This window comes from Rhinopithecus roxellana, chromosome 10 (assembly GCF_007565055.1).
Source record: "Rhinopithecus roxellana isolate Shanxi Qingling chromosome 10, ASM756505v1, whole genome shotgun sequence".
Classification (NCBI taxonomy): Eukaryota; Metazoa; Chordata; class Mammalia; order Primates; family Cercopithecidae; genus Rhinopithecus; species Rhinopithecus roxellana.
In genome coordinates this window covers 35,083,328-35,096,059 of record NC_044558.1, presented here as the reverse complement: position 1 = coordinate 35,096,059, position 12,732 = coordinate 35,083,328, and the positions used below count along the sequence as shown (strand labels likewise).

Genomic DNA, 12,732 nt, shown 5'->3' with positions numbered 1-12,732 from the left:
GCTACAGATATCAGACATTATGATCTTGGGGTGATTGGCCTATGCTCTAGTTCTCAAAGGCAGTTTTTATAGTGAGTAGCTTTTTACTTAAGCATAAGGACAGAGGTCTCCTGTCCTTGGGACCTTAGGAGACAATACATCTGCTTTTGTGTTGGAGGCATCTGTTTTGGTGAACAAGGGTTAGGACAGGAAAAATAGACTAGGGTGTAGCTAAAGGTGACTAGAGCAACTCTTGAGTTTCTGCTGTGGCTGGGTTCTAAACAAAATGCCTTTCTTTCTTGAAATAGTTGGATAATAGAACAGGGAAACTGAAGAAGTGATACATGATCTACAAATAATCACAAACCTTTGGATATTCCTGATGGACTTGAATGCTTACAATTCAAGGGTATCAGATGTCTTATTGGGTATCACTCAAACGCTCTGATTAAATAAGATATATCTGAGAAATGTGATACTCACGTTTTTTGAACATATATTTCTTAGGCTTGGCCATTCTTCCTGAAGACCTAATAAGGCCTAACCAAGGACTTAAATAACGAATGTTTGTTTTTATAGCTACCAATGTACCAGGTAAATAGGCAATCCTGATTAAATTACCAGGATTAATGACACTGCCCCCACTCAAAAGTATCTTTTCCCTACTTGTTTTCTCTACCTTTCTTATCCTAGATCATTTATTTAAATTTCCCAATTTAAAAGTACTTTAGGGCCTTTTTTCTCATTTAGCTCTAGGCAATTGATGTAATTATTTCTTACTTCTCTCTTTAGCTCTGTACAATGGGTTAAATCAACTTTGTAAACTCCCATTTATATTTATTTGCTTCTTTATAAATTTATGTGTTTTTATATACACCCCCAAAATAATTCATGCAGATGAGTATTTGGGACATAAGCATTTCAGAATTTTGTAAACTCTATAGATACTTAATATATCATTTTTATAAAACTTTTTATGTATTTGGGCCAACCAGGAAGCAATTAATTATAAAACATTCTATAGAAATTTATTTATTTATTTATTTATTTATTTTAGAGACAAAGCCTTGCTCTGTTGCCCAGGCTAGAGTGCAGTGGCACAATCATAGCTCACTGCAACTGCAAACTCCTGGACTCAACTTATCTTCCTTCCTCAGTACCCCGAGTAGCTGGGACTACAGGCACGCACCATGCCTGGCTAATTTTAAAAAATATATTTTTGAAGAGACAAGGTCTTGCTCTGTTACCCAGGCTGGTCTCGAACTCCTGGTCTCAAGAGATTATCCTACATTGGCCTCCCAAAGCACCAGTATTACAGGTGAGGGAGCTACCCCACCCAGCCTACATCATTCATTTTTAAAGGATACATTTTGCTATAAACTAAAATGAAAGAAGCTTTAAACCCCATTCTTATATTTAATTATAATACTTTGTTTCTAGGGCAGGGGAATTCGTTTCAGAAAAGACTGTTTCCTGGGGGAGGACAAAGGGGAAACATTGAATCTCTAATTAAAGTATTTCCTTAAATCTAGTTTCTTAACTCGCATTTTTAACCTGATTAAATATTAGTAACTATATTATTTAAATTACATGTAAAAATTGAAGCTTATTCTAACTAAATGTTTTCTGCTTTTTTGTTTGTAGAGGAACACTGACAAGAAGACCTTATGAACCAGGAATATTTTGTACTCGATGTGGCAGACATGACAAATGCACAGATTTTCTATGCAGTAAGATAAAGAAAATAACTTAAACATGAAAAAATGCATAATGGATTGGACAACAAGAAAAATAAGTGATTGAACACTAGTTTTTTATTGTCATGTTAACATTATTCCTTTGATCAGAATGCTGCTATTATATTATCAAAGGATGGTTGACACAGTATCATCTTTAGATTTTTCTAAACTATAGAGCCTTTTCTGTTCTGTCTTAACCCTATTCCTTCCCCTGAGGACATACCAGAGTGTCCGGAAGAGGGAATAACTAAAAGTTTTACCCTGAAAAAGCTTCACAGTTTATTCCCAAACAGCAGACTGTTTGATAATAACTGCTTTAAAGGATAGTATATTCCAAAATATTTATGAAGTAGCATATATTTAATACCCTTTTCTTTTAGTTTTTCCTCCAAAAAGCTGAAATGTCCAAATATTTAGAAAGTAAAAAGTGGAAAATATGTTTGATTACATTTTTCTTTTAGTTTTTCCACGAGAGAATATACTCCAAAAGTATAACTATAGCTAAAATATACAATGCTTAGGAATATGGGAGGAGATAAATTAGGATGATAAGTAAATAGCATATTATGTTATTTTATAATTATTATACTTTAAGTTCTGGGGTACATGTGCAGAACGTGCAGGTTTGTTACATAGGTATATATATGCCATGGTGGTTTGCTGCACCCATCAACCCATCATCTACATTAGGTATTTCTCCTAATGCTATCCTTCCCCTAGCCCCCGACCCCCCAACAGACCCTGTGTGTGATGTTCTTCTCCCTGTGTCCATGTGTTCTCATTGTTCAACTCCCACTTATGAGTGAGAACATGTGGTGTTTGGTTTTATGTTCTTGTGATAGTTTGCTGAGAATGATGGTTTCCAGCTTCATCCATGTCCCTGAAAAGGAAATGAACTCATCCTTTTTTATGACTGCATAGCATTCCATGGTGTATATATGCCACATTTTCTTTATCCAGTCTATCATTGACAGGCATTTGGGTTGGTTCCAAGTCTTTGCTATTGTGAGTAGTGCTGCAATAAACATACGTGCGCAGGTGTCTTTATAGTAGAATGATTTATAATTCTTTGGGTATGTACCCAGTAATGGGATTACTGGGTCAAATGGTATTTTTGGTTCAAGATCCTTGAGGAATCGCCCCACTGTCTTCCACAGTGGTTGAACTAGTTTACACTCCCACCAACAGTGTAAAAGTGTTCCTATTTCTCCACATCCTCTCCAGCATCTGTGGTTTCCTAACTTTTTAATGACTGCCGTTCTAACTGGCGTGACATGGTATCTCATTGTGGTTTTGATTTGCATTTCTCTAATGACCAGTGATGATGAGCTTTTTTTCATATGTTTGTTGGATGCATAAATGTCTTCTTTTGAGAAGTGTCTGTTCATATCCTTCTCTCACTTTTTAATGGGGTTGTTAGCTTTCTTCTTGTAAATTTGTTTAAGTTCTTTGTAGATTCTGGAAAAGAGACAGGGTCTTTCTTTCTGTCACACAGGCTGGAATGCAGTGGCATGATCATAGCTCACTGTAACGTTGAATTCCTGGGCTCACGTAATCCTCCTGCCTCAGCCTCCCAAGTAGCTAAGACTGCAGGCATGTGCCACCACGCCCAGCTAAATTTTTTTTATTTTTTGCCGAGACAGGATCTTGTTGTGTTGCCCGGGCTGGTCTCAAACTCCTGGCCTCAAGTGGTCCTCCTACCTCACCCTCCCAAATATATGATATTTTTGTGCTGAAGAAAAAACAGAAACAAAAACTAGTGGACAGTTTTACTATAACACCATTTCAGGGATGATTCCCCCTAACATCTCTGCTGTTGCTTCACTTGAATCAAAATGCAAACTCTTGTTCTTCCTCTTTTCATTGTCTTTCTTTTTCTGAAAAATTCAATCCTAAAGTCACTAGGCAGGTCAGCGGAATGTAGTCATCTACACAGAGGGGCATCCAGAGGTGATGTGTTAGAACCTAAACAGCATAACAAAGGATCCACACGAGATGCAGTGGGCATGGAAAGGAAACCTAAGCAAGGTGAGGATGCTGTCCACATAGAGATGTGGCCACGTGTGGGAAGTCAGATCCCTCATGGAATGAAGTAACTGTCCATATATGAGGTCTGGTTTGGGGTATCAGAACCAGAGCAGAATAAAAAGATGTTCATGCAGGGATGACTCAGTATGTGGCATCTGTGCCCAGGCAAGGTGAGGAGAGCATCAACATGGGATGGAAGGGAGAGTCTGAGCCAGTGAGGAAGGCATCCCTAGAGGGATGGTCTGGCAGTGGTTGTTGGAGGCCAAGAAGAATAAGGAGAAGAGTCCATATTGGAGTGGGCTGAGAAGAGATTTCGAACCTAAGCCAGTAAAGGGGGCATCCATACTTAGGGGCAATCACACATGAGGTGTCTGAGTGCAAATTAGGTGAGGAAAGTTTTAATGTGGAGAAGATAACTTGACATGGGTGAAGTCAGGGCCCAAGTCGGGTAAGGAAGGAATCCACACACAGAAGCCCAGAGCTGGGTTTCAAAGTCTGAGCAGGGTGGGAGATGTGTCCCAGTGTAGGGCCAGCCCCTAAGTTGGCCGATTAATACAAGACAATTTCTCAGCATAAACATACTCCAAATATTACATTGGACAGACTTATAATGAAACAATATTTATTGCTTTCTGAGATTCAAATGTAACCTGACATCATTTGTTTTTATTTGCTAAATCTGAGTGTCTAAGTCTAAACAGAGTGAGGGGGGCACATATGTGTGCTAGGAGCTAGAAACAATGATGAGAGATTGGAAGCATAGTGGGGGATTGATGAAAAAATTAAGTATAATGGGGGCTAGTTTCTTGCTGTCAGAAATGGAATACAAATATATGAAGGAAAAAAGCAAGCATGAATCTTATGGTGGTGAATTGGAATTATAAGTGTTGGAAATTAAGAATTTTAATAAACATATATAAATGTGTATATATACACAGATTAAACTATAACTCTGGACTCAGTTTCAACATGTGAATAATTGTAGGGTCTCAAGAACAGAACCAAAACAATAGAACAGAAAATACAACTAGAGAGAGATATATAGATACTTAAGTAATAAAACAAATTTCACAGAAATAAAAATACCTGAATCTAAACATTGAAAGTGCACACTATGTGCCAGGAAAAAGTGACACAAAATAGTCAACACAGTAGACAGAATCTTAAAGTATCCAAGCAAAAATGTAAGATCAGTTATTAAGAAATTTAATGGTCTGGATTGAATCAGAAAAATAGTCACTCTAAGTATTTTAGCAATAAAGTGTTTAACATAGGAAATTCAGTTTACCTGAATACTGTAAACACTAAGGAAGTGAAGGTCAGGGAAGTGGCCACAGTAAGGCAGAGAAGTGGCAACAAAGCAGAGAGTTCTATATTGTATTATACTAAGAAGCCACTTTGAAACTCACATTGATCCATCTTACCTGGTCTACCATCACCCCTGGTGGTTGCTTTTCTTATATCTTTCCTATTTCATTTGCATTCCTGTCATTGGCAAACTCTTACCTGAAGCTATGCAGAGAAAATAATTCACGGAACTGTACTTCCTTGTTTCAGCTCTACAATACAAAATTGACTTCACACTGATGTGGTAGTAATGCCGCTTTGGCAACTGATATTCCCACGTAAAGGGGGAAAATTCAGTCTGGCTTCAAAGTTCTCTACCATAACAGTAAATGCTAAGAGATGGTTGCATGATGCCTATATGCCCTTAATATAAGAAGTGTCAACCAAGAATTTATATACAGCAAAACCTATTATTCAAGTGTAATCAAATAGACAGATGTTTTGGGAGCATGCAGTTACATTTGATGTATAGTTCTCATGAGCACTTCTTCAGTAAACTGAAGGATGACATTCACCAAAAAGAAGGGAGGAATGAAAAAACTTGACTGAAAGAACTCTCTGTGAGCCCTGAATCTTAATAGATAGACTAAGACTAAAACAATCTGAGAGTTATAGTTACAAAAAAAATACAAGAAATATTGGAAACATGCAAATGATATAATTAATAAAACTTGGGAGGAGAAGAGAGAGAGAAAAAATATGCTTATTTCCTCATCATTTATAGCTAAGGGCCAAAGATACTAAATAGACTATTTAAAGCTAGTGAACAATAGAGGTGCAAGTAAATTTAAATGTATTTAACTATTTAATGAAACATGTAATCAATAAATATTGATGAGAAGTGAATAAAGATGCAAAGAAGAAACATACTATTACATAATTGCTCATACTAAGGCATCAATAGATACACAAATACCAAATGAGAAAATACAAATTATATGATGAAGACTTTTTAAAAGAAAATCTAAATAGAAATCATTACATAAAATATGAAGTAAGACCAAGCGCAAAAGGCTAAAATAACTGCAGAGATCCAAAGGAAGGTCAGTTCATCTCCAAGGTGCCTGAATAATGAGTTCTACATTTTCCTGTTACAAGACAAAGTTCTTTGTTGCTATTGGGTTCTCTATGTATGAGAACTCATTTATCCTTCCACTGTGCTTCCTAATGGAATTCAGGATTGGTTATCTGACCATCATGATATTGTTTAGCTCTGTGTCCCCACCCAAATATCATCTTGAATTATAATCCCCACATGTTGAGGGAGGGACCTGCTGGGAGGTAATTGGATCAGGGGAGCAATTTCTCTCATGATGTTCTCATGATATTGAGTGAGTTCTCATGAGATCTGATGGTTTAAAGTGTTTGGCAGTTGCCCCCTGCCTCTCCTGCCACCATGTAAGATGTGCCTTGCTTCCCCTTCACCCTCTGTCATGATTGTAAGTTTCCTGAGGCCTCTCCAGCTATGCAGAACTGTAAGTCAATTAAACCTCCTTTCTTTATAAATTACCCAGTCTCAGGTAGTTCTTTTTAGCAGTGTGAAAATCAACTAATACATGAAATTGGTACCAGTTATAGTGAGGTATTGCTGAAAAGGTACCTGAAAATGTGGAAGCAACTTTGGAACTGGGTAACAGGCAGAGGTTGGAACCATTTGGAGGGCCCAGAAGAAGACAGGAAGATGTGGGAAAGTTTGGAACTTCCTAGAGTCTTGTTGAATAGTTTTGACCAAAATGCTGATAGTGATATGGACAATGAAGTCCAGGCTGAGGTGGTCTCAGATAGAGATGGGAAACTTATTGGGAACTGGAATAAAGGTCATTCTTGCTATGCTTTAGCAAAGAGGCTGGTGGCATTTTTACCCATGCCCTAGAAATCTGTGGAACTTTGAACTTGAGAGAGATGATATAGGGTATCTGGCAGGAGAAATTTCTAAGCAGAAAAGCACTCAAAATGTGACCTGGCTGTTTCTAAAAGCATATAGTCTTATGCATGGATAAAGAGATGATCTGAAATTAAAACTTATGTTTAAAAGGGAAGCAGAGCATAAAAGTTTGGAAAATTTGCAGCCTGACCATGTGGTAGAAAAAATATATATATATATATTTTTTTCTCTGGGGAGAAATTCAAGCTGGCTGCAAAAATGTGCATAAGTAACGAGGAGCCAAATGTTAATCACCAAGACAATGGGGAAACTGTCTCCAGGATATTTCAGAGATCTTCATAGCAGCCTTTCCCATCACAGGCCCAGAGGCCTAGGAGGGAAAAATTGTTTCATGGGTCAGGCCCGGGTCCCTGCTGCTCTGTGTAGCCTTGTGACATGGTGCCCTGCCTCCCAGCCATTCCAGCTTAAGCCATGGCTCAAAGGGACCAAGGTATAGCTCAGGCCATTGCTTTAAAGGATGCAAGCCCCAAGCCTTGGTAGCACCTTGGCAGCATCCATGTGTTGTTAGGCTTGCAGGTGCATAGATGACAAGAGTTGAGCTTTGGGAGCCTTTGCAAAGATTTCAGAGGATGTATGGAAACACCTGGATGTCCAGGCAGAAGTCTGCTGCAGGGGTGGAGCCCTCATGGAGAACCTCTACTAGGGCAATGCAGAGGGGGAAATGTGGAGTTGGGGGCCCCCACATAGAGTCCCTACTGGGGCACTGCATAATAGAGCTGTGAGAGGAAGGCCACCATCCTCCAGATCCCAGAATGACAGAACCCTTCGGAGCCACAGGGGCAGAGCTTCCCAAGTCCTTGGGAGTCTACCCCTTGCATCAGCATGCCCTGGATGTGAGACATGGACCCAAAGGAGACTATTTTGGAGCTTTAAGATTTAATGACTGTCCTGTTGGGTTTTGAACTTATATGGGGCCTGTAGTCCCTTTGTTTTGGCCAATTTCTCCCACTTGGAATGGGAGCATTTGCCCAATGCCTGTACCTTCATTGTATCTTAGAAGTAACCAACTTGCTTTTGATTTTACAAGCTTATAGATGGAAGGGACTTGTCTTGTCTCAGGTGAGACTTTGAACTTGGACTTTTGGGTGAATGCTGGAATGAGTTTAGACTTTGGGGGACCCTTGGGAAGGCATGATTGTGTTTTGAAATGTGAGAAGGACATGAGATTTGGAAGGGGCTAGGGCAGAATGATATGGTTTTGCTCTGTGTTCCTACTCAAATATCATCTCAAATGGTTATCTCCAAGTGCTGAGGGAGGGACCTGGTGGGAGGTAATTGGATCATGGGGACAGTTTCCCTCATGCTGTTCTCATGATAGTGAGTGAATTCTCATAAGATCTGGTGGTTTAAAAGTGTTTGGCAGTTCTCCCCTCACTCTCCCTCCTGCCACCATGTAAGATGTGCCTTGTTTCCCCTTCACCTTCCACCATGGTTTTAAATTTCCCAAAGCCTGCCCATCCACGCAGAACTATGAGTCAATTAAACCTTTTCTCTCTCTCTCTCTTTTTTTTTTTTTTTTTTTTTTTTTTTTTTTTTTTTTTTTTTTTTTTTTGACAGAGTCTTGCTCTGTCGCCAGGCTGGAGTGTAGTGGCACAATCTTGGTTCACTGCAAACTTCGCCTCCCAGGTTTAAGTGATTATACTGCCTCAGCCTCCCAAGTATCTGGGACTACAGGAAAAACCTCTTTTCTTTGTAAATTACCCAGTCTCAGGTAGTTCTTTATAGCAGTGTGAAAATGGACTGATACATCTCTCAACCCAAATGAGCAGAAGAAAGGGAATTTATTTCCTAAGAACTATTATTATCTCATTGGACTAGTTAACTAAAAATATTGAATGCCAGGCTATAGAGCTAACTTTGCCATCTGGGAAATTAAGAGCAACTGAAAGCTTCTGAAAATAAGAATCAAATGAGGAAAGCGAATAGATTTCTAAGATTAATTAGGAGTGATCTGTGGGGAGAAAGACAGATGAAAATAAGAGATATTATAGAATCCTAGAATGTTGGAGCTGGAACAATATTTTAAGGGCAGAAGTGGAAAACTTATGTAAGGTCAATGACGTAAAGACAGAATTAGCACTAGAATGCATATCTCCTTACTCATGTATTTCCATACTTTCTGTAACAAACCAGCTGATTTAATTAAAGAGAATATATTGTACTTTAAAGTTGGCTAGTGGTTGGAGGGAGGACATCAAAGATAATGCCTGAGAGCTAGGAGAAAGTGACACTATTATTGGGAGATTTTCTTATTTTTTAGAGAAGAAATTTTATCTAATTTTTTATGGACTTTCTTTTTCTTTCTAGGTAATGCAGATCGTGACCAAGCCATATGTATGTATTGTTGTCCTTTATTTCTTGAACAATTTAACTACTTTATGTGAAATCCAGCTTTCAATTGCTTCTTTGTTTACAGATTACCGATTTTGGTATCCAAAATGGGAAATGCCCCGGCCAATTCTGTGTGATCCACTGTGCACATTCATTTTATTATTGAGAATATTTTGTTTTATGCTGTGTGTCATAACTGTTTTGATAGTACAGTCTCAGTTTCCAAATATCTTGCTGGAACAACAAATGATATTTACCCCTGAGGAATCCAAAGCAGAGAATGAAGAGGAGGAAAAAGAGGAAGAGAAGAAAGAGAAAGAGGAAATAGAAATGGAAATAATGGAAATGGAGGAGGAAAAAGAAGAGAGAGAGGAGGAGGAGGAGGAGGAGGAGAAGGAGGAGGAGGAGGAAACACAAAAAGAAAAGATGGAGGAAGAGGAAAAATAAGAGTAGAAAGAGGAGGAAAAAGATGTATCACCAATATAAGCCAAAAGTGTAATACAAAAAAGACAGACAAAAAAAAAAAAAAAGTAAAACACTGAGTTTTAACAAGGGAGAAAATATGCAAACCACCATTGGGATGTTTTTTATTCCCTTCTCTCTTATACTTATTTAATAAATTTAAATTTGTAAAACAAAGAAACAAAAAACATGTAAGGTGGGCTCTTTGACACTAAGAACAGATAAAGATGTGACAAGAAAAACACTGAAAAACATTTGACCAGTCTAATTAATCTTAAGATTTCACCATGTTATTCTAATAAAGGAGGGAATTTTCATTTTCTAAACATGTTTCCATCTCTGTGCTTTAAATAGTAAGGTGCTTAATATCATTCCAAGTTCAGAACAACCATTGAATAAAATTTGTATTTTTTTGTTTTTACTGTTACTATCATAGTTGTTATTGGTGGTAGTGGTATTTTCCACGTGATATTAAGGTATCTGATATTATTATTTGTCTTTGTGGTTTTTGGAATAGTTTAAACGGTACCTGTACATCCTGCTAGAATGCAAACTTATTATTTATAATTCATGTTCAATATTTCATTAAAGACTTGCTGTAATTTTCTGCCACCGAGGGCTAATAAATGCCAGAAGCTTAATTAGTTGTGGTAGAGGAATCTGGGTGCTTCCAAATTTATATGATAAAATAAATAAATTTTTAAAAAATTATTAACTTGTTATTCAATATGTATAGTAAAAGTTCACAAATTAATAAGATAACTACTTACCACTAGTAATAGTAATAAATGAACTAAATAAAAACACCTAGCATAGGAGATTTCTTTAGCTATAAAATAAATGGATAGTACAAGATGACCACTAAGACCTCTTCCATCAATAAATATTCATGGATCAACTTTGTAAAGGAATCAATAGTAGTTGTGAAGTATACTAGGCAAACACCTGAGGGAAAAACCTGATTACCATGAAAATGTTCCTGAACTCAGCAGCTTATATGGCAAAATAATAAATACCTTTTATTGCTCAATTTTAAAATGGGCAAAAAGCAATGTATAATATTTTTCTGATTGCCATTCCATGCTCAGCTGTCTTACTGTTGCACACTTATTAGAACTCAATGTGGCTGAGATGTGAAAGGTTGATATAATTCTATTTATGACAGGGACTTAGGGAACTTATTCTAATTGAGAATCAGACGCTTAATAAACTGAAGGTGTAAGTGAAAGAAATGACATTGAAAGAAAGAATCACTGCATATCTGATGTCAAATAAAAATCTGTTTTCCAATTTTGATAGAATATTGTGTTCTAAAGCTGTATTTCTCAATGTGTGGTTCCACTGAGGGAAAAGAAAAAAAAAAAAAAAAAAAAAAAAAAAACCCTAGCATAGCCAAATACCTCAAATGGTGTAAATGCTATGTGTACTAACTCTGTTGTTCTTTAGTTGTATCAATATTCTGTTAAAAACCTGTTCCTAAGTAGGGCAAGATAAGAATTATATTAAAAAGCCCTGAGCTATCCTCTTGGATTTGAGTATTTCTGTTTGGTTTGTTTCCTTTGCTTTTTTTTTTTTTTTTTTTTTTTCAAAGAGCTCCTCTTTGTAGAAATTAGATATTTTTCTATCTATGAAGCCAGCCTCTGTTCCACCAGTCCCCTGAGAGAAAAGCCTTAGGTAGAGAAAAGGGCTAATTCTCTACAGTGACATTATTTATTATTATTATTATTGTACATTTGTGTTGTACTTCATAGCTTCCAAAGTCCTTTCACGTATTTAATATTCAAAACCATTCTTGTGGAGCTGGCATTGCTTCTATTTTTAAAATAAGAAAACTTGCCAGGCGCGGTGGCTCAAGCCTGTAATCCCAGCACTTTGGGAGGCCGAGATGGGCGGATCACGAGGTCAGGAGATCGAGACCATCCTGGCTAACACGGTGAAACTCCGTCTCTACTAAAAAATACAAAAAAAACTCGCCGGGTGTGTTGGCGGGTGCCTGTAGTCCCGGCTACTTGGGAGGCTGAGGCAGGAGAATGGCGCAAACCCGGGAGTCGGAGCTTGCAGTGAGCCGAGATCGCGCCACTGCACTCCAGCCTGGGCGACAGAGCAAGACTCCGTCTCAAAAAAAAAAAAAAAAGAAAAGAAAACTGACCTTAGATATGTGAACATTTGATGCATTTACAAGTACAATTTCTTCGTTTATTAATTCCCACACATGACTAACTTGTTATGTATCTGTATGCCTAATAGAACCTGGGCCTGGCCCAGGAAACCATTTTCTCCTAGACCTCAAAGCCTGTGATGGGAGGGGCTCCGGTGAAAAACTCTGACATTTTCCCCATTGTCTTGGAGATTAACATTCATCTCCTCATTACTTATACAAGTTTCTGCAGCCAGCTTCAATTTCTCCTCAGAAAATAGGTTTTTCTTTCTATCACATTGTCAGGCTGCAAATTTTCCAAACTTTTATGCTCTGCTTCTTTTATAAAACAACCTGTCACCTCTTGAGTGCTTTACTGCTTAGAAATTTCTTCCTCCATGTGAGAAATGGGAAAGTTCTTCTTCAAAGATTATAAAAAGTCACATTTTCTTACAATAAGATTGCTATCCACTTTATATACTTGATATATATAAATCAGCTGTCCTAGCTTGCTCTGGCATGTCTGGACAGAAGTAGACAAGCCCCAGCCCATGGTGCATGCCACTCCTTATTTGGAGATGCTTCCTTAACTATCCCTGAGCAACTTCCTTGTCTTTCTTTGTTCTAGTCCCCTCACCTAATTAAGAAAGTTTAAACTAATAACCAATCAGGTAAAGTGTAAAATGTGAGGTCCTATTCCAGCCAATGAAAACTAGACACAGCAGTAAGGTAGACATGTCAGGTTATAAATTACTCTGTCTCCT

At 37.8% G+C, this 12,732-nt stretch overlaps 1 protein-coding gene across 1 annotated transcript in view; it reads left to right on the top strand.

The window, feature by feature from the left end:
• Positions 1–11,361, top strand: part of GLIPR1L2 (GLIPR1 like 2) — a 44,140-nt gene extending 32,779 nt beyond the window's left edge. Inside the window, exons 4-6 of the mRNA XM_010362649.2 lie at positions 1,624–1,709; positions 9,346–9,372; positions 9,455–11,361. Of these exons, the coding sequence (XP_010360951.1) occupies positions 1,624–1,709; positions 9,346–9,372; positions 9,455–9,816 (475 nt within the window). The 3' untranslated portion in view covers positions 9,817–11,361. The remainder of the gene's footprint in view (positions 1–1,623; positions 1,710–9,345; positions 9,373–9,454) is intronic.
• Positions 11,362–12,732: the final 1,371 nt, after the last annotated feature.